The sequence below is a fragment of the Aspergillus ambiguus genome (assembly GCF_047715705.1).
Source record: "Aspergillus ambiguus strain CBS 117.58 unplaced genomic scaffold BDV59scaffold_40, whole genome shotgun sequence".
Taxonomy (NCBI): domain Eukaryota; kingdom Fungi; phylum Ascomycota; class Eurotiomycetes; order Eurotiales; family Aspergillaceae; genus Aspergillus; species Aspergillus ambiguus.
Genome location: NW_027395553.1, coordinates 184,696 through 202,547, shown reverse-complemented (window position 1 = coordinate 202,547; position 17,852 = coordinate 184,696). Strand labels below are relative to the sequence as shown.

The window sequence follows — 17,852 nt, the reverse complement described above, 5'->3', positions numbered from 1 at the left end:
GGAGCTTGAGGGGATACTCCTGGAATGAAATCGGGGATCAAACGAGGGGAGGAATGATTCATCCACCACCATCACTAGTCCGTTCCGTTGCTGCAATTTTCATCTGATGATAGTAGGGAGGTTGTGTCGGTGATGGCATGGCAGCACCGTGGCCAATAATGGGGTAGCGGTGTATCACCGCTTCTCTTCACTGCACTGCAGTCATGTAGACAGGTACATCAGCGTCGACAAGCACTCTGTAATGCTGGACTCCATGTCGAGTGCATACATGTGCAGACCGCTAGACATCCGGAGATTAACGGGTGGGAATGGACCACTGAGTCGTCATCTATCGGAGATCCTGGATCCTTTCCCCTGGGAATGACCTCGGTTCTTCCGCCAGGAGGGTATGATGCCTCATGATGCCTAAAAAGGGGCATCCTTTCTCCTGGGACCAGCGGCCCCCCTTTCCGGTCTCCCGCGGGCCTTCCCGTGTCAGTCCCTCGCCGCACCTGGTCAACCAACTTGATCAGTCTCAAATGCGTGAGGACCCAATTTTGATAGATTGTCCCAACGATCAATAATCTGAATCCAGGGAGAAGCGGTGGGGCAATCCGACGCGACGGTCCGATCGGCGGCGGCGGCGGAGACAGAATCAGCTTCCCCGGGTGGATGCCCGAGGAGGGACTATTGATGGATTAGTCCGAGGTCTAGACTGACCGTTGATTGTCAAACATGGGCCGAGGTTCTTGTACACAGCAGAAGAATACTGCATACGGGGTTGAGGCGGACAAAACGTTGAGGATATCACATCAGAACCTGTCTAGCGGGTTCTGATGCATTATTTGCCATTCTGTGTCAAGTACGTCAATCTATCTACACTGTCGCGGACTAGGAGGGTTCAGTTTCTCCTATTGACATGAAACCCATTTCCAACCCCTGAGCAGCTGGACCGAGGCGATGTACCAAGGCCATGGAACAAGGAGAAAATCATCGCGATTCCGAAGACTCGGGACAAAGGGCGGTTCGATTGGGGACGATCCTCATTAAGGAGGTTCCCTCGGGGAGATCGCTCCGGCAATGTCCTTATCCCATGCGTTCTAGGAGGGAGACGGAGGGAAACGGGGAGTTACTCCGTCTGAACGGGGAAATTCTCGCCGTTCAGGCGGAGACCCGGCGATGGGGGCCGTTAGGGAACACTAGAGGAGACTATTCTCATAACGGAGACGGCGTTTGTCCGAGTCACCGTCTTTCTTTCGAACAGTTCTGGTCGCACTGGGCGTTTCAACGGAGCGTTTTGTTGTGTGACTGAAGGGGAACGGATGAATCTTGAGGGTGTGGGGGGATAGATAGATAGTCAATAGAGGCGGATAAAAAATAATAAAGGAAAGAAAAGAAAAGAATCATAATCATCAGCACTAAAAGAATAAAATAAAATACCATAAAGAATAAAGGATCACCTGCGGATAACGCGCAGACGGGAGCGAACGGATGAAATCTGATAGTTTGACTCGGGTTTTTCTTTTTCTTTTTCTTCTCTTTTTTTTATTTACTTCTTGCTTTTCCCTGCTTTATCAGGCATTTGAATCCCGATTTATTTGGCCGCCAAAGCCCTGACTTCTAAAGATGGTCTGGATGCCTGAAGAGACCCGATGAAAAATTCGGGCCACGTTGGACGAGTTGACCGCCAGAGACGCAGTAGAGATAAGTCTGTAGGAGTCTCGACAACGTATACAGCGGTGAAGCCGCAGAAGTACCGGGAAAGACGACGAGCTTCTGACATTTCTCCACGTCTCCGATCTTCCCCGGGCCGCGGATAATATTAAATAAATAATTATTGAATAATTTAAAGATTAAATATTTTATTTATTCAAATATTCATTTTTTTTTTATGTATTTATTTTTTTTAATCCATTATATCTATCCAAATCCCCCGTCAGGCAAAGTCCCAACTGGACTGATCGATTTCCCACCTTTCGCTCCATCGTACAGAACGCCTCTTCCGCCTGATCGACTGTCATTCCCCGGTGGGTTTGCTGTCGGTCTTTTTGTCACCCACGGTCGGTGGACTTTGGAGATTGATTTCCTCCCATGCAAGGGTCGTCTCGATCGATCTGGCCCATGGTGTTCATCCGCCTACATATACAGGGCTTTCCTGCCACTGTTGACTATAACTGTCTATAACTTTCTGACCATTCTATACTTTCCTCTGACCATTTCTACATCTCCCTACCAACCAACATACTCTATACCTACTCCATAAACCCCATACCTACTTCATCTCTGCACATCATGCAGTACTCCAAGCCCTCTGGGCCTTTTCCCTTCCTCCCCTGGAGTCACAATGGCGCCAGTATTCGCTCCTCTCCCAGCGAGGCTTCTCCCACCACCCATCACGTCGCCTTTCAGTTCAGCTTTGGCACCTCCTACGACGTGGATCCTCTCGCCTCCATGCCAGCTCCTCCACCCCCATCGCCTACCGACTCGTTGCTGGATATCACCCCACGAAAGGACTCCTTCTCCTCCGCCTTTGGCGTGAGCAACTCCAACTCTTGTGCTTTCCCCTCCTGGCCCAATCGCCCGTCCCTGATCAACTCCGAGGCCGATGTATCCACCACCAGCGCCTACATCTCCGACGAGGAGCTCTACTGGGACCTATCCCCGTCCACCGAGCCAGGCGTGGACGAGGAATCCGCCGTGCGCGACCCTCTCGACATGACCACTGAGCAACAGATCCAGATGATGCGCGCCGCGGCCGAGGAGGAAGCCCAGCGGGCGCGTCTCCTGGCCCAGGTGCAGGCCCATGCGCGAGCCCAACAGGCCCTCCGCGTCGCTCAGCTGGCGGCCATCGAGCGGGAGAACGCCAAACGTCGCAAGCGCAAGGCCATTGTCGAGCGAAAACGCCGTACTACGTCGTCGTCCAAGTCTTCTAGTCGCGCCTGAACAGAAAGGTCATCCAGCCTGCCACGGAAATGAGGATGTTCGACTATGGTCACTCCTCCACCATTCAAATGGCCGTCAGCATTGCAGCTGCATCGCCACGGTTACCCAGACCCCAATGGTTTCCTTTCTTTTTTTTTGACCTTCGGGACATGGGGCGGCAAATGACAGCAGTCACCCTCCTCAGGCAGCCGGAATGGTGCCAAAAGCATCTGACCGGGTCAAGGGTCAGCAATGGCAATGGTCCGGGCACGTGCAGGGATCAAGCGCGGCAACCGGCGAGTCTGACTAATTCTGCTCGCTGTCGGCGCATCGCGAATATTCCTCACCCTCAAAACTACAACTATTCCGACTACAACCCCCGCCTCACTCTTCACCGCCAGATCTCATCCTCACCCAACGATGACTCACCCCCGTTCCCATTGTGCCTGGTTGCGCATGGCTCATCGATTTTGATTTCTTTTTTCATTTCCATTACCTACTGGTTTGATTTTCCGAGTGTTGGCATAGCGAGAGTTTCTTTTTCCTTTTCGGGTTATTCGTGCCATTCAGCGTTGTCATGTATATTCAGATACCCTGTCGTGTACTTTTTTTTTTCTTTGCTTGTTCATACCCGAGCTGTCGCTCCCGCGTTGATTCTTGCATAGCTAGCGAATACCCCGACCAAGTTAGTTAATTATTGAAATAATCTATCACCATCATATCTACCGACGCAGTACTCCGTATACTCCATACACTACAACATCCTCCCCACCTCCCCCAGTAGCTTATCCTCCCCCGACTTCTTCCGCACCGTCTCCCCCACCCCCATCGCCTTGCACATGTCCTCCACCAGTCCCCCCACCGGTGCCTCATACACCAGCAGTCCCAACGCAAACCCCAACCCGTGCAGCGCCTCCGCGCTTTCCGTCTCCTGCCCCATCGCTTCCACCACCGACGCCGTCAGTTCCACCTGCTCTTCCTCCGTCAGCACGTCCGCCCGGCCCGCAAACCGCGCGTTGTGGTTGTTCGCCGCGAGGTTATACGCCAGCGATGCTGCCACCACCCGCAGGTGGCTGTGACTGTCCAGGAGGCTCGCCGTGACGAGCCGCAGCATCGTCTCGCGGAGCGCCGCCTGCGATTCCGCCCCGAGGTGGTCCGTGAACCGCGCCGTCGCGAACAGATTACACCCCAGCTGGAGCGCCACGATCCGCACGTTGTACGGCGCTGCCGTTGACAGCCCCGCCGAGAGGAGCGTCAGGAGCGTTGTGTGCGCGGGCTCCGCCGCGAAAAAGTACTCGCCTACCCGCACGTCCAGGAAGAGGAGCCGCGCGAGGTCGACCAGCGCGAAGAGCGCGTCGCGCGGGAGCGCCTGCGCCGTCGTCTGGAGGTAGCCCGCGAAGGAGGGGAGGTCGCCCGGGAGGGGCGTGTCCGCTGCGGGATCGGCGGACGCGAACCGGCGCTGGATGAAGGAGATGATCGAGGCGAGCGCCGGGTCCGTGTCGTGCGGCCGCAGCTTTTGCACGAGCTTGTCGAGCGGCGGCACTTTCTTGTAGCTGACGTAGGAGGAGATGTGTCGCTGGAGGCTCGGGAGGTGCAGCTGCCGGTGTGGGTGTGTGGGATGCGCCATCTCGACGAGGAGCCGCACGTTGCCGCGGAGTCGCGCCGGGTCGGCGCCGCTCCATTCGTCGGCTTTCTCGCCCCGGACGAACGTCATGAAGGTCGGCGTCGCGCGTACCTGGTACTTCATGCTCACATCCATGGCTGTGCTGATGTCGACTTTGATCAGCACGGCTTTGTCGCCTGCCTCGGCCGCGAGCTCGTCGTATGTCGGGTACACCATCTTGCAAGGCGGACAGGTTGCCGAGGTGAAGAAGATCACCGCGCAGGACTGCCTCGCGGACGCGAGACGCTCCTCTAGTTGGCTCAGATTGGTAACTATGTGTACCGTGCCTTGGGAAGGTGCCGCGGGGGTAGGAGGTGCAGCCGCTGGTGGTGGTTGGAGGTTGGTCCCTGGCGCTTGCGTGACACCGCGAAGGGCGGACTCGATTTGAGGCTTGAGCATCTGGCCAAACGGTGTGTTCAGGAACGTCTGGGGGAGGTTCCGAATGTGCTCGGGGATGCTTTTGCCCACGAGGAACATGGCCAGATCCTGCGTGAAGTTGTTGCAGTTGTGCAGGAAGAGATCGTAGGACTGTTGAGTTAGTCTAGAGTTGTACTACCGCGGGAGGAGAGTCTACCTCTGGCGAGTAAATTTCCGACAGCGACTGCAGATACTCCTCGATTACATCGATGGGAATCTCGGTCTGTCCCAGATGGACTCGTTCCATGGGTTGTCCATGGTGGGTGCTCCCAGGAACGGCGGTTTGGATGCCCTGTCCGAAGTAGTATTCCGTGCCGTTCAGCACCAGAGAGGTGTGATAGATGGCATCGATTTGTGTCCCTGTCAGGGGCATCGAGTACTGGTTTGTATTAGAGATATAGTCCCCATGGGGCGGTGGCCCTGGGGCATACCATTCGGGCGAGACCCTGCGAGATGTCAGTGGGCGTTGTCAGTGAAAGAATGGAATGGTGTACCTTAGACAGGTCATACACATACAGCTCTACATCCATGTTGACTGGATGAGGGCTGTGGTCGTGAAGAGAGTGGATATCAACTTGTCTGTTGGAGCTGGCCACTTAAACTGGTGTAGGCTGCTACCCTTACGTCAGCATACCGTCCGGGGCTATCGGACTTAGTCTTGACTAGAACCTTCTATACAAGAAGCTCCCTGGCTAATTTGATAGAATGATAACTGAAACTTTCGAGCTAGCTCACGAGGAAATCAGATGCAATAGTGTAGATTAAATTCGAGGATATCCACGTTGCGTCAGCACCTGCATCTCGTCCTTCCGGCGTTAGCCCTAAGATATAGATTAGTGCTGCATGAATACCAGCAGGTATTACATTCCTAATAGCTCTAGAGGGTATAGAAGGTTTTAGGTAGAGTCAGGTGTAGCATTACTATGGTGTAGAGCTATATGAGGATGGGAAATTTATCAATTTCAGTGCGTACAGATCACCAGAAGCAGTGCTCAATCCATCCCATCTTCAGGACTTCAGACACATTGAAGTGTCTCAGACGGTGTGTAGCTATATCTGGCAACAAGGATAATACCTCACCTACACCTTTCAGCCCGAGGGAAGATGTCCAGACTCTACATACCATGCGCCGAATGGTGTAGGGCCAGAGTACTCCAGCGGGCTCGATTATCCAGTATGCGCGAACGAACAACGGCCGACAATCCAGTGTGACATACGCGCCGCCGAAATTGCAAGACAGCGAACTCCAACGTAGCCATACAGCTGTCATAATATCCAATCCCAGGCAAAGCCAGATGGGGTTACCGGTAAAGTGAGTGCAAGAATTTTGTGGCCCATGTGACGGCCGCGGTAGAGGGCTTTGTTCTAACAGCTAACGGACAGGAAGTGTCATCTATAATGTAGAAATTGTCGTCATTTAGAATATCTCCTCAAGAGACTATTATCTCCATTTGAATGGACACCTTCGCTCCAGAAATCACAACGTCAGCTCAATGAACCTCGATCAAGGTACCAAGGACGAGATGAGAAAACTAAGCATCATTGTGAAGGTTGTCATCGTGGGAGAGCACCCACGGGTCCTTTACCCAAAACCGGCGGTGAAGATATTGATCGCAACATTCTTTTGCTATTCGGCTCTGGTTTCAGAGCTGAAGACGAAGATGGAGTAGTGAGACTGTCGAAGCGGAAGAACGATACAAACAGGCAAACAGGGCAAACAGCCACATGCCTCGGCCTCAGGCAGGAAGGAGGCGGAGATACCATGTATCGTCTCCGTCTATCATACTTCCTCCCACCTATGGACTCTCCTCCGTTGCACCGCCATTGCGCACATCACTAACCTCAGCCAAATGGTAAGTGTCGCACCCAGTATTCTCATTCCTCTACCAGACTAACTGTACAAAAGCCACCAAAGAAACGTGGGCCCCCCGCCGCTCCCAAGCGATCGCGCCAGTCCAAACTCGCGAAAGAGAACGACATCTCTGCTGAAGAAGAGAACGAAATAAAGGAGGTCTTCCACCTATTCTCCACCGCAAGTGAAGGGTTCGAGAACGAAAAGGAGGGCGTGATCCCCAGGGAAGATGTGCGCAAGGCGCTGGTGTACGCCGACACCTGTCTCACTCGTCAAGATCATGACGGGATGGCTAACCACAACAGAGCGCTCGGGCTAGGACCATCCGATTCGAAAGAATTATACTCCATTCTGTCTGCGATAGACCCTACGGGAACCGGCTTCGTCCCCTACGAACCCTTCCTCTCCGTCGCCGCTGCCAAACTGAGGTCGCGCGATGACGATGCCATGGCCGCCGAGGTCGATACAGCTTTCCAGCTCTTTACGCGTGGCGCAGACAGACCCATCACCCTCAGTGATCTGCGACGTATTGCCCATGAGCTAAAAGAAGACAATCTGGGCGACGACCTTTTGCGGGATATGATCCAGGAAGCTAATGGCGGTGCGGGAGTCGGTGCGGGGGTCACTCTGGAGCAGTTTCATGAAGTTATGACTAGAGCCGGTGTTTTCTGAGCTTGCACATATGTATTGTAATGACTGGATAATGGCGCTATGGGATCTCTGTATACTTGCATTCAACGGGTGTTGGGGGTTTTTATGTTGACTGTTGGCTATGAAATGCTACGTGCCGGTTATAATTTTCCCATGGACTGCCCGACATGGACATCAGGTGGCGCTGGAGGGGTGCCACTATGAGATCCTCTGATTGGATGGTGTAATTCTTTTGACAATGCTTTCAAGAAAAGGTAGTGATAAGCGTTAGATACAAGCGGAAACCGCACCGTGATGTATAAGGAAGCACTAGAAACAAAAACGCCTCGATGTTTTGGGTATCATAATGCCGGTAGGTACAGTTCGATAGGCTATCTTCCAGGAACCAATAGATAGAAGATGAGTAGGATCAGTCGATATCAGCAACCAGAGGTATACTGTTTGTAATTGGGAGGTCAACCTTTTCAGGAGTCGAGATACTGGTCGCCTGGGACGTGTTAGAAGTTGATGATGATGACGACGCATCTTCCGCAGTAATGCAGCTAGAAGCAGACATCGCGTAGGTGTGCTCTGTCGGGTCCGCCTCTCCAGTTTCTTCGGGGCTAGAAGAAAACGGTTCAACTGCTTCATAGAAGAGCATGAAGGCCCCACCCTGCGCCATAACATTGGACTCGCTGACCATCTGCACATCCTCGTCGCTAAGGCGAAACCAACGTTCGGACTTCTCCTTGTCCCCATCGGCTTCTATGACGGATTCCGGAACTTGGGCGGGAAACGTCTCGGACGAGTACTTCCGGTAGCATATGTAGTGACCATTTTCATGACGGCCGTAGTGTGTTACTACGGCTCGCAGTTCATAATGACGGGAGAACGTATCTGTATCTTCTCTGGATTGAGCAAGCATAGATTCGCTAGGGTTTGTGTCCCATGTTTCACCATCGGCAGACACAGTCCCCAAGCAAAATTCACTGAGGTCAATAGCCTGGGGAAACCTGACCGCCGCATAGTTCTTCCTCATCAGCCCCGTAAATTCGTCGAACATGCTTCGGTTGATGTGGACCACCAGGCACTTCGGAGGTCGCGCGATAACTGCCTGTCGGGACTTGGTCGAGGAAACGCGGTTTTTCGAAGGGATGTGACATTTCTTGGAGAGCGTCTTTTCGGAAAAGTCTTCGTCCCCAAGGGCCTCCTCCACGGCATACAATCGCTCTTCGGCGGACTTTTGGAGCGCATCGGCCATTTTCGGGGCATCCGACTCAGTCTGCAGCTTCTTGTCTTCTTCGATCTGTTGTAACATGTTCTGCAGCTGGGTTTTCGCACGCAATAAAGTGCACTTGGCGCATTCAACCCCCTCAATCGGCTCCAGATTCATGTAGTCATGCAGACAGTCACGAAGATCACATTGCATGCTCGCACCAAGTGGGACGGTCAGACAGTTGAACGGGATGAGCGAAAGGCCCTCTGTCCACCCGCATTCCATACAACCGACCCGCTGGGCAAGAAGACCCTCGAGCGGATTACGCAATGACTGACGTTCGGGCGTCTGCTTCACGGAAACAATCTCTGCAGCCAAATCCTCCGGGGCACTCGCTCCAATCACATGTTCCTGCGGGCCGGCCATCTTCAACCCCAGGTTGCGAGTCTGTCGGCGCGTCGCCTGCTGCACCTCGTAATCGATCTGGTCTACAACCTTTGAGAAATACTCCTGCGCATCCTGCTGTTGCCAGCTGCTCATCGACTTCAAGTCGGGCGGCGTCCACAGTCGCTGGCCGTAACTAGACCCGCTGTTCAACCGATCGATAATGTCTCGCAGGGCGTGGTGGGTCGAGAACAAAGCCTTGTCACCAAGACCGTCGATATTGCGGCCCAGAAATTCTGCAAGCGAGCGCAGAGACGCCAGGCCCTGGATTATGCTGTTCTGATAGCAAGAGTTATCCCAGTTTCCTAAACCTGGTGGAAGGTTGTCTCCACCCAGAAGGGCGGTTCCAAGGCCTGAAAGGGCACGAGCGCGTGGGATAAGAGAGAAGGAGGAATTATCGAGACCGAAGATTCGTTGCATAGCGTCGCTTTTGTCTTGAAATGTCATCGATCGGGTGCTCTCGCTAGGCGAGTCGGCGTTCGTCTTCGAATCTAGAGCGGCGACTACCCTCGATGGGGTTAAATATACCGCAACGTCCCAGAGATTGCGGGCGATCGACAGGGGAATGAATCGTAAGTGGTTCGCTACCAAGTAGACAGATATCAAAATCACAAGTAAGTAGGCTAGGCCGGAGTTGGTCTGCAGGTGATGCACCACGGTAACATAATGGTTGTTCTTCGCGTTGTTCCAGGGACTCTGAGTGAGGATACCGACCCCCTCTCTGCGAGCATTCATGGCTGACGGAGAACGAGACAGGACAGCCGCATAAGGACGATTGGATCTTCATGGGCCGGTGTACAAATGGAAGAGAGGGAGAGTATCTAGTTGCGGCAAGAAGAAATCCCCGGTTTACGAGCGGCGCGGATAATTAAGCGCCGCGCCAGTGGTCGCTGCCGCCACCCGGAGTGTTATCGATAGAACCGCTGGTTCTCCACAACAAAATATTTCTGACGAAGACACGATTCCACAGTACATACACATATCATGGCTAAGTCAAAAGGTGTGTTGCTGTTTACGCTGGAAATGGAAATCTTGTTCAAGGTCTAACATTATAAAATCTACCAGCTCCATCCAAGCATTCCCGGGCTGCCAGGCGGGCAGCTTCACCCAGTCTTGACCTCGACAAGTCTCTTGCTTCCGCCCCGCGAGTCGAAGAACCGCACCAGAGGGATTCGGTCCTCGCAGACCGTGCCAATGCCGGTGTACTGAAGAAAAGATCGAAGCCCAAGGCCAAGACGAGATCTCAAAAGCTCCGACAACAGAAAGGCATGGAACGAGCGGAAGCTGTTCTGGACCAGATGGAGATCAAAGTGTCCAAGAGCGTTAATCGGGGTAAATCTGTGAAGGCGCGCAGGGTATGGGGCAATGACTTTCTATATACAATGTGTGTCGACGCTGACATCGATAGTTCAGGCCGACTGGGAAGACTTAAATCGCAAATCGTCGAAGACGATGTTCCAAAATCTCCAGGACGAAGGCGATGACGAGGCGATGATTGACGATTCTGGAGTTGCCCAATCCTCCAACACGAAACCACAGCCGGCAGTTGTGGCTCAAAACCCAGTCCCGGACGAACATGCTGATATTGATGTGGACGACGATATCACCTGAATGTGATGCCAAGATCGCAAAGGAAATAACCGGGGCCGCATCGACTATTTCCTTGGCCTGAGCTGGTTGATCATTCGTTCAATCTCAGTAGCGGCTAGACCCGAGGCTCTCGCGCGGAGGAGCTCGAGGGTGTTCACATCCTTCGCCCGGAAGGCTTCTTCTCCAGCATTTACGATCATTCCGCATTTCACCCACATCTCGACCTTCTCCTCGACCGGCAAGCTGGTGCATTTCGGGACGAAGAACGATGCGAGCTTTGTGTTTCCAGCGCCCAGTATCTCGTTATAGAAAGGCTATCATGGCGTGAGCAGGTGCATGCATATCAGGGTTTAGTTGACTCACCTCCCATCCAATGGGCGACTTCTTGTTCTTCCCGATGTCTTCCAGTTCGCCCCAGTCACGCTTAGCCACCAAAGCTCTTAGTCGAAGCCACCAGTATGTCTTCTCTGGCATCTTGAATTCGCTCTGGATCTTCTGTGCCCTTTTCCCGTAGCCTGCTCTGATGAGTCTGTAAACAGTCTCGTTGAGGCTTAACCCAAGGAATTCGCGGCGATCGGATAGGTCCTTGTCCAAGCCCTCTTGGACCTTCAGTAGATGGGACGACTCCGAGAGTAACTTTTGCTGTAAAACTACTGTGGCATCTTTGGAGTCTGCCAGCAGGCGAGATGCCAGATGGAGCTTTTCGATTTTGCGGGGGATTTCAGTTTCGTTGAGCGCCTCTGCAACCAGCACATTCGAGCCATCAATTGGCCGATCGTCCTGGTAGTATAGATCTTTGAGCAGTTCAGTGTCCTCTCCTCGCGCAGTCGTCTCTACCAAGGCAGACGCCATAGGGCGGGTATTGATCATCCGGAAGAAACTGGCGAGAGGCACCTTACTCTTCAGATGCAGTAAAACGTAGTTGACCAGGTCATCATCTCCACTTTCGATGGCTTTGTCCAGGGCAATCTCGTCTTCTTCCATGTTCAGCAGTAAGGGCACTTGCTTTCCTGCCCGGGGTTCGTGATTCAGCAATTGAGTCGCCAGATGAGAGCGGCCCTCGTCATATGCAGCTTGGGCGATCAGTTCAAACGAGATACCCGGTTTTCCTTCCAACCTTTGGACGATCAGCTTGCAAACAGCCTCATCATCGACTGCGGAAACTTTGACTTTCTGGCTTGCCCAGTGCACGTAGATCCTGTCTGCGGGGATCTGGAGATATTCCGAGATCTTGATGGCAAGGAGGTACTCATGTCTGTTCACCAGCCGCTCGATGAGTTTCTCCGGTGTCAGTCGCATGTACTGTTCGTAGGATATCGGCAGCCCGATCTGGTAATCCCTGACTGCCTTCAACACCCGGAGCTTTTCAGTCATCTCCACGAATTCGTCGCTGTTGTACAGATCCAACACAGACTTTCCGAAAGATGCTGCTTTTAACAGACGTTTTTGCCAGTAGGTGTCGAACTCATGGCCGGCAGCCTTAACGCACATGTCTACAGCCTCTGGTAAGCTCGATCGAATGCGCTGAATATTCTCATCGGCTTTGGGGGATTTCTTTTCCAGTAGGTCAATTGAGTCTAACAGAACAGAAGCTGGGGAGGTGGACCCAAGCCGGAAGATGGCCTCCGTAACATCTAATCCGCTTTAGCTGCGTTCAGGGGAGGTGGAGTGGTAGGGACCAACCTGTTACTTTGTGTAGAAACTCACATGTATCATTGGTGAGCAGCCGCACGCCATCAAATTCGGGTATCACATGTACTGCGCCATCGTAGTAATACCTAGGTCGGTTTAGTAAATACAGTTAGGGCACTGAGGCGACGGATAGACACACCTCGCAGCAACACCGTTAGGACCAATGAGATGAACCTCGTCCTCCCATGCGATGACAACAGCATCGTCTCCACACCACTCGATCGTCCGCGGAGTGACTCGAGACTCGGGATCGTATTCGCTGTATTTGCTCTGGAAATCGCTGCTGACCACCCATACCTTTCCTTCTGCGGTGATCAGTGCGACAAACCTTCCGGTGGGCGAGACACTCGCATGCTTGAAGGGCCCATTCTGCAGTACTTTGTCTTCAGCTTCGGTGGGGTCAACCAAATAGACGGTCTGGTCGACGGCGAGGAGAACCTCGACGGAGCGAGATAACGTATAAGCCGGGGGGATCAGTGACCAGGAAGAAACCTCGCCTTCTGGACAAGGAGCCAAAAGTTTCGGGCGCGGCTCTTCATAGTTAGATACTGCGATCAGCTGGTTATTCGAGAGAAGTGCGACAAAGCCAGCATTCCAGAATCGACAGGCTCTGACACCGTATTCCTCGGCTCCCTGGTGGGGTTAGTTCAGACGAAAAGCAACAAACGGAGGCGATGAACCTACGTTTCCCAGGGAGAAGGAGGTGAAGTCGCCATGCAGGCCAAAGTACCGTCTCACGGTCCCGTCTTCCGTGATCATCAGGAGCTCTTCCTTGTCGGACCAGCCAAGACCACGGATGGTACCATGTTCACACTGGGAAGCATTAATTAAGACACTCTTAACGAAGTGAAGCTTCAACCAACCTGAATACGATTGATATGTTTGCCGGAGGAGGAGTAGATGTCAATACTCGACCGGGCGGTATGCGCATCCCGAAACCTGTACGGTTTGCTTTCATCCCGATGCAGAGCTAAACGCGTCTGTCAGTCCTTGCGCAGCGGAATAATTCAGGTGTCTGTGGCATACCCAGAGCGCCGCCATACGGCGCCCCCGCGACGATGTAGTTCTCTAACTCGACATCCTCGTCGAAAACAGCATCATATATAGACACCTTGCGATAGAAGCTATCGCCCAATCTCTCCCAGTTTGCCAACGGAGACGGCGCCATTTATGAAATCAGTCCCATGGGAAGCCAATACGTCAAATAGACCAGAGTAACGCCGGCGATGCGATGGTTGTTGGTTCTATCGGGGAAGCTCCCGTTGCGGCTGCTCACATGGGGCCGCGCTAACCCGCTTGGGCCGCCGCAAGGTATGGTAACGCCGGGGTATTCCCGTGACTTCCACTATCGTCAGATCGGTAAGCGGATACGCACCGTACATGTCACGTCTCTTCGCCTTCAAGTACAACTTCACGTCAGTCATGGAGAATCCGACGGATCTCAACGGCTTGGCCGTGAATCTGTCCGACCTGGAAGTAGCTCTATTTCTCTGCCTGTCGGTAGGCGAGCACTGTCGGATCGATGTCACCAACGAGAACATCCATGACGTTGCTAAAGAACTAGCTTTGGTAAATCACAACTGACTTGAGATTCCCTCGTGTCGGTGGAACTAACGATGGCTGCGGATTAGATCAGCTCTAGTACATTTGGGCTCTCCAATTCCATACTAGATTTCTCAACGGCCACCTCTTTTGACCATTTCTGGCGTGGGATCATCCCTTCGGATGCGCGCAGGCTGCAGACCAGCGAACAGATTGTGAACGTGGTGATCGCGAAGAACTTTAGCCATGCCGATGAAAATTTACAGCTCCATATGCTGGAGGTGAGCATGTCGCTGTTTATTGAATGCACCGTGTTAATCTCCTCCAGTTAATGCGCACAAAGAAGCTGTCGACACAAGAAACAACCCTCCAAGCGCCAGAAAACTTCATCTTTCTGCCTCTGACCGTGCGCAGCGCGGGAGATGACAGTCCAAAACTAAACCCGCACTTGGTATGTACCTCTATCAATTGGGATATCAAACGCCTAACCCTTCAAGAATGACCACCTCCTCATCTCCCACTTTCACGACACCCATGACGACTATGTGTACCTCGAAGACAGCAACGACTGGCTCTCGGACCAAGCCTCCGTATCATCTGTCGTCCGTAAGTCAGACATGTCGTTGAAGAAGGGCCACCCCTTTATCGATCGTACTGTAGGTCGCACCCCTGCTCTATCCAATGACGACTAACCGTGCGCAGCTCCTGGACGAACTGCGTCAGGCCAGCGAATCCGTCACCGCCGGCGCAGAGCTCCTCCGATACCAGCAGGATATCGTGGTCTTTCTCCGACTCAGTCGCGCAGTGTCCGGGGGAATCACCACGCGGTCCAACGTCCACTTCAAACAGCTCTCGAAGTAAGCATCGCCCGGGAAGGACCCCCAAACACAGCTAACTGGCCAGACTCCTCGCTGCATTACACGGGATCGACTACCTTACCCCGTCCATCGTTGCGTTGGCCGCAAAAAAGGTCTTCCGTCACCGCATCGTCGTGGCCACCCCAGACGATGACCGCAGTCTTCAGTACGGCAGCGATCCCGCCGCGGTGGCCAAGGCCCTGTCCTACGCTACGCCTGACACGATCCTCGACAGTGTGCTTACACTGGAGATGCCAGTGTAACATTCCGTTGCGCTCAGGCACCAATGGTCTCGATGAGCATTATGATTATCGTCTAACATACTCCGTACACATGATTCAACCCAGACGCCTCCATTCTATCAATCGACACGGGCCAATTCGCTCATTCCAGGTCCAACAAAGAGCCAACCAGGTGCAGAATCCCACCCAGCAGATCGGTCACCATATCCAGCACGCCGCCCAAAAGCGAGAAAGTAAACGACAGGAGACACTCCAGGGTATCGACCAGGCTCTCGAGGACGTCCTCGAGCGAGCACATGCCATCGTCTTCGTCGTCGGAATCCGAGTCGGAGTCGGAGTCGACCTCGGCCTCGGCTTCATTCTCGACATTCTTCACAGCGGTCTTGTTGATCGCCACGTGCGCCTGCAGACCGCGCGCGCTCACCGCTGGCTCCTGGCAGCTCAGCATCTTCGACAAGATCTTCTCCTGCGACTGGCCCAGCAGACCCTGGAAAGCCTGGATCTTCGAGATCAGGTCGCCGGCGTCGCGCTTTTGGCCCACCGCGCCGGTGGAGTTCCCGTGCGTGTGGGTGTGCTTGGTGCGCTGGTCATGGTCGTGGAGGAGCTTCTCGAGGAGCGGCGACACGCGGTTGACGGTGTTGTTGAGCCGGTCCAGGTGCTGGCAGCTGTTCAAGGTCGACTTGGGCACCAGCGAGTGGGCGCTGATGAAGGGGAGCAGGAGGAAGGAGGCGACGAGGAGGAAGACGAAGGAGAACTGCATCTTGACTGTTCGGATCCGGTGGGATTAAAAATTAAGGGTATATGACGCGGGGAGCGAGGCAGCAGAGAATGCTCCGACCCGGTACGTGGGTGTGATTATATAGGTTCCCCGACGAATCTCTCCATTGCAGGCAGAGACCAAACTACAGCAGGAACAAGTAACGATGCACATGCAGCCCACAGTGAAGGAGCTTATGGTAGGCAGTTCTTATCGCGGAGTTGACGCTATCGACGTCGGGGCTGGGCATCCTTACCGCTTCGGGGACTCTCCTGACGATCATCGCACTGGAAAGTTCCGATCGGTACAAATATAGGCCCTCACTGGAGTCGTGATACGTTAAGCGAGGCGTTGGGCTTATCCATGGGGACGGATTAGCAATGTCGGTTAGCAGCTGCTCCACCATCCCCATATTTTATCATTGCACAAGCGACAAGCGATATATACAAGACGCGAACCCTCATACAAATGCATTCCCAGAGCTAACCGCTCTACCGCGCAGTCCGCGGTCGAACCTTGAGAAACATCTCCGGCGGCGTATACAGATCCTCCTGTGCTGTCGGAGGGTCCGTCGGCGGCGGAACGAAGTGGTCCACTGAAGCCATCGTTTTCCGCCATTCCGACAGAACGACGCCGATCTCCGTTTTAGCGTCGCCGACGATGGCGTCCATCTTGATATCGTTGCGGTCGTAACCGAAAGGGTCCTCCAACTGCGACCCGATGCCCTCGATGCCGTACAGCGTAAAAATCACCAGACTGACAATGGGGACGGTCCACCAGCCCATGTCGTCGACCATGCCGAAGGGCAAGACACACCCGTACAACGCAAGGACTTGTTTTTGGTGGATACTGTAACCGGGTAAGCTCTCCGGATGTTGCAGGGGGGAGGGTGGATAGATCACAGCCCCCGTCAATCAGGGAGGTCACTCACAGATGCGCAACAGGGATTGGAGTCAACCGGATGGTCTCCATCTTTCCATACGCGTCCATCAACGCATTTAACTGCGCCTGCATTTGACTCGCGCCGGGGGCGTTGAACCACCCGCGTTGCTCCCCTCGTTTGATGAACCCATCCACGAAAAAGGTCAATTGAAACGGCAGTCCCAACCCCTCGTCCTCGTGTCCTTCAAGTCCAACGGGTAGGAGACTCGCGTAGTGAGGGTTGTAGGCTGCGATGCCGTCCTCGCCCACATCGTTGCCGAAGGCCCAGGCGGCGCCCCATTCCGCCCGGAGGTGGTTCTTCACCGCGAAAGGGATCGCCATGAGGATGCGGATCGTCCGTTCGATATCCTCTCTTTCTGCGGGGGATATGGGACCCTTGGTACTGTAGCCGTTGGTGACGATGGTCCGGACCAGGTTTCGAATGCAGGTGTTGAGGGTATTCATGCCGTTTCGACCGTCCCAGAACCGGTTGTAGGAGGTCTGGTTGCGGAAGACGAGCATGAGACCAACGACAATGGAGAGGGACGGGATCTATAGGGTGAGCTCATGGCAATCGTTAGGTAGGTGTTGGGTCTCGGCGCGGTAATCTGCCTGTCACGTACGATACTATTCGGTAGGCCAACGGTGTCAAAGACATATCTGTCCAGACAGACCACGAAGGCCGTAAACATGGCGTGCAGGACAACCGACAACAGGATCTGGCCGTGGACAGCGCCCTTGACGAATCGAAAGACCAAGGGCCATCTGTGACGAGACTCGGTCAACGCGTGTCGCTTAAGGGGCCTGGCTCCCTACCTTCGAGGCTTCCTCCGTGCCGACAGTTGGTGGGGATATGTGCCCCGGCGATAATGATATCCGTTTAAGAGAGCCGTACTCTGGCGACTCAGAGCCGGGGTCGGCGGTTCACTAAAATTCAGGCGCATCCCGGGCGTGGGTGGTGAGGTTGGTGACTCGGGGGGATGCGAAGAGAAGCGGTCAGGCCACTAGTTCAGCCCTGGCCACCGCCGGCCGCGTAGATAGAATAACGTCGCTTTTCTTGGATCATCCAACACACCATCCTAAAATCAGCGGCAAATCATCGGCCTCATCCCAGTTGCATCGAAGCGG

The 17,852-nt window shown here is 53.9% G+C and overlaps 9 protein-coding genes across 9 annotated transcripts; 4 read left to right on the top strand and 5 right to left on the bottom strand.

Annotated features, from left to right (window-relative positions):
- Positions 1 to 2,135: 2,135 nt before the first annotated feature.
- Positions 2,136 to 3,288, top strand: BDV59DRAFT_116326 (uncharacterized protein). Its single transcript, XM_073686700.1, has one exon. The coding sequence runs from the start codon at positions 2,272 to 2,274 to the stop codon at positions 2,920 to 2,922; it is 651 nt and encodes a 216-aa protein (XP_073544404.1). The 5' UTR covers positions 2,136 to 2,271; the 3' UTR covers positions 2,923 to 3,288.
- BDV59DRAFT_186282 (bifunctional C97 family peptidase/thioredoxin family protein) lies at positions 3,110 to 5,497 on the bottom strand. Its single transcript, XM_073690997.1, has 2 exons — positions 5,139 to 5,497; positions 3,110 to 5,092 (listed from the first exon to the last, which is right to left on the bottom strand). The coding sequence occupies exons 1-2, from the start codon at positions 5,352 to 5,354 to the stop codon at positions 3,656 to 3,658; spliced, it is 1,653 nt and encodes a 550-aa protein (XP_073544403.1). The 5' UTR covers positions 5,355 to 5,497; the 3' UTR covers positions 3,110 to 3,655.
- A 1,262-nt stretch (positions 5,498 to 6,759) lies between these two features.
- Positions 6,760 to 7,657, top strand: BDV59DRAFT_186277 (EF-hand superfamily Ca2+-modulated protein). The gene is made up of 3 exons (XM_073690996.1): positions 6,760 to 6,834; positions 6,888 to 7,081; positions 7,139 to 7,657. Exons 1-3 carry the CDS (start codon positions 6,832 to 6,834, stop codon positions 7,503 to 7,505), a joined length of 564 nt encoding a protein of 187 aa, XP_073544402.1. The 5' UTR covers positions 6,760 to 6,831; the 3' UTR covers positions 7,506 to 7,657.
- A 26-nt stretch (positions 7,658 to 7,683) lies between these two features.
- BDV59DRAFT_186276 (ubiquitin-specific protease UBP1) lies at positions 7,684 to 9,949 on the bottom strand. The gene has a single exon (XM_073690995.1). It carries the CDS (start codon positions 9,856 to 9,858, stop codon positions 7,894 to 7,896), a length of 1,965 nt encoding a protein of 654 aa, XP_073544401.1. The 5' UTR covers positions 9,859 to 9,949; the 3' UTR covers positions 7,684 to 7,893.
- A 128-nt stretch (positions 9,950 to 10,077) lies between these two features.
- On the bottom strand, positions 10,078 to 13,634 carry vp16 (tethering complex subunit VPS16). Its single transcript, XM_073690994.1, has 9 exons — positions 13,432 to 13,634; positions 13,269 to 13,375; positions 13,090 to 13,218; positions 12,545 to 13,038; positions 12,397 to 12,491; positions 11,077 to 12,347; positions 10,538 to 11,027; positions 10,186 to 10,479; positions 10,078 to 10,120 (listed from the first exon to the last, which is right to left on the bottom strand). The coding sequence occupies exons 1-7, from the start codon at positions 13,571 to 13,573 to the stop codon at positions 10,779 to 10,781; spliced, it is 2,487 nt and encodes an 828-aa protein (XP_073544399.1). The 5' UTR covers positions 13,574 to 13,634; the 3' UTR covers positions 10,078 to 10,120; positions 10,186 to 10,479; positions 10,538 to 10,778.
- Positions 10,392 to 10,734, top strand: BDV59DRAFT_205147 (Alb1 domain-containing protein; the record flags this gene model as incomplete). The annotated part of the gene is made up of 2 exons (XM_073694590.1): positions 10,392 to 10,478; positions 10,537 to 10,734. 2 exons carry the CDS (start codon positions 10,392 to 10,394, stop codon positions 10,732 to 10,734), a joined length of 285 nt encoding a protein of 94 aa, XP_073544400.1.
- Positions 13,635 to 13,811: 177 nt separating the features above from the next.
- Positions 13,812 to 15,128, top strand: BDV59DRAFT_116291 (uncharacterized protein). The gene is made up of 6 exons (XM_073686699.1): positions 13,812 to 13,974; positions 14,037 to 14,228; positions 14,276 to 14,398; positions 14,445 to 14,603; positions 14,650 to 14,804; positions 14,851 to 15,128. The coding sequence occupies exons 1-6, from the start codon at positions 13,828 to 13,830 to the stop codon at positions 15,065 to 15,067; spliced, it is 993 nt and encodes a 330-aa protein (XP_073544398.1). The 5' UTR covers positions 13,812 to 13,827; the 3' UTR covers positions 15,068 to 15,128.
- A 60-nt stretch (positions 15,129 to 15,188) lies between these two features.
- BDV59DRAFT_205144 (uncharacterized protein) lies at positions 15,189 to 15,806 on the bottom strand (the record flags this gene model as incomplete). Its single annotated transcript, XM_073694589.1, has 1 exon — positions 15,189 to 15,806. One exon carries the CDS (start codon positions 15,804 to 15,806, stop codon positions 15,189 to 15,191), a length of 618 nt encoding a protein of 205 aa, XP_073544397.1.
- Positions 15,807 to 16,072: 266 nt separating this feature from the next.
- Positions 16,073 to 17,802, bottom strand: BDV59DRAFT_116280 (bestrophin family protein). Its single transcript, XM_073686698.1, has 4 exons — positions 17,541 to 17,802; positions 17,348 to 17,489; positions 16,735 to 17,276; positions 16,073 to 16,652 (listed from the first exon to the last, which is right to left on the bottom strand). Exons 1-4 carry the CDS (start codon positions 17,666 to 17,668, stop codon positions 16,295 to 16,297), a joined length of 1,170 nt encoding a protein of 389 aa, XP_073544396.1. The 5' UTR covers positions 17,669 to 17,802; the 3' UTR covers positions 16,073 to 16,294.
- Positions 17,803 to 17,852: the final 50 nt, after the last annotated feature.

What these genes read in the sequence shown, in the direction of transcription:
- BDV59DRAFT_116326 (XM_073686700.1), top strand. Translation starts at nt 2,272, where the DNA reads ATGCAGTACTCCAAGCCCTCTGGGCCTTTTCCCTTCCTCCCCTGGAGT.
- BDV59DRAFT_186282 (XM_073690997.1), bottom strand. Translation starts at nt 5,354, where the DNA reads ATGCCCCTGACAGGGACACAAATCGATGCCATCTATCACACCTCTCTG. An exon ending in CGGAAATTTACTCGCCAGAG is followed by an intron (nt 5,093 to 5,138) that starts GTAGACTCTCCT and finishes CTAACTCAACAG; the next exon opens with TCCTACGATCTCTTCCTGCA.
- BDV59DRAFT_186277 (XM_073690996.1), top strand. An exon ending in GATGTGCGCAAGGCGCTGGT is followed by an intron (nt 7,082 to 7,138) that starts GTACGCCGACAC and finishes TAACCACAACAG; the next exon opens with AGCGCTCGGGCTAGGACCAT.
- BDV59DRAFT_186276 (XM_073690995.1), bottom strand. Translation starts at nt 9,858, where the DNA reads ATGAATGCTCGCAGAGAGGGGGTCGGTATCCTCACTCAGAGTCCCTGG.
- vp16 (XM_073690994.1), bottom strand. Translation starts at nt 13,573, where the DNA reads ATGGCGCCGTCTCCGTTGGCAAACTGGGAGAGATTGGGCGATAGCTTC. An exon ending in CCTCCTTCTCCCTGGGAAAC is followed by an intron (nt 13,039 to 13,089) that starts GTAGGTTCATCG and finishes TAACCCCACCAG; the next exon opens with GGAGCCGAGGAATACGGTGT. An exon ending in GTTTCTACACAAAGTAACAG is followed by an intron (nt 12,348 to 12,396) that starts GTTGGTCCCTAC and finishes AAAGCGGATTAG; the next exon opens with ATGTTACGGAGGCCATCTTC.
- BDV59DRAFT_116291 (XM_073686699.1), top strand. Translation starts at nt 13,828, where the DNA reads ATGGAGAATCCGACGGATCTCAACGGCTTGGCCGTGAATCTGTCCGAC. An exon ending in TTGCTAAAGAACTAGCTTTG is followed by an intron (nt 13,975 to 14,036) that starts GTAAATCACAAC and finishes GCTGCGGATTAG; the next exon opens with ATCAGCTCTAGTACATTTGG. An exon ending in CAAAACTAAACCCGCACTTG is followed by an intron (nt 14,399 to 14,444) that starts GTATGTACCTCT and finishes TAACCCTTCAAG; the next exon opens with AATGACCACCTCCTCATCTC.
- BDV59DRAFT_116280 (XM_073686698.1), bottom strand. Translation starts at nt 17,668, where the DNA reads ATGCGCCTGAATTTTAGTGAACCGCCGACCCCGGCTCTGAGTCGCCAG. An exon ending in GCACGGAGGAAGCCTCGAAG is followed by an intron (nt 17,490 to 17,540) that starts GTAGGGAGCCAG and finishes GTCTCGTCACAG; the next exon opens with ATGGCCCTTGGTCTTTCGAT. An exon ending in CCAATCCCTGTTGCGCATCT is followed by an intron (nt 16,653 to 16,734) that starts GTGAGTGACCTC and finishes ACCCGGTTACAG; the next exon opens with TATCCACCAAAAACAAGTCC.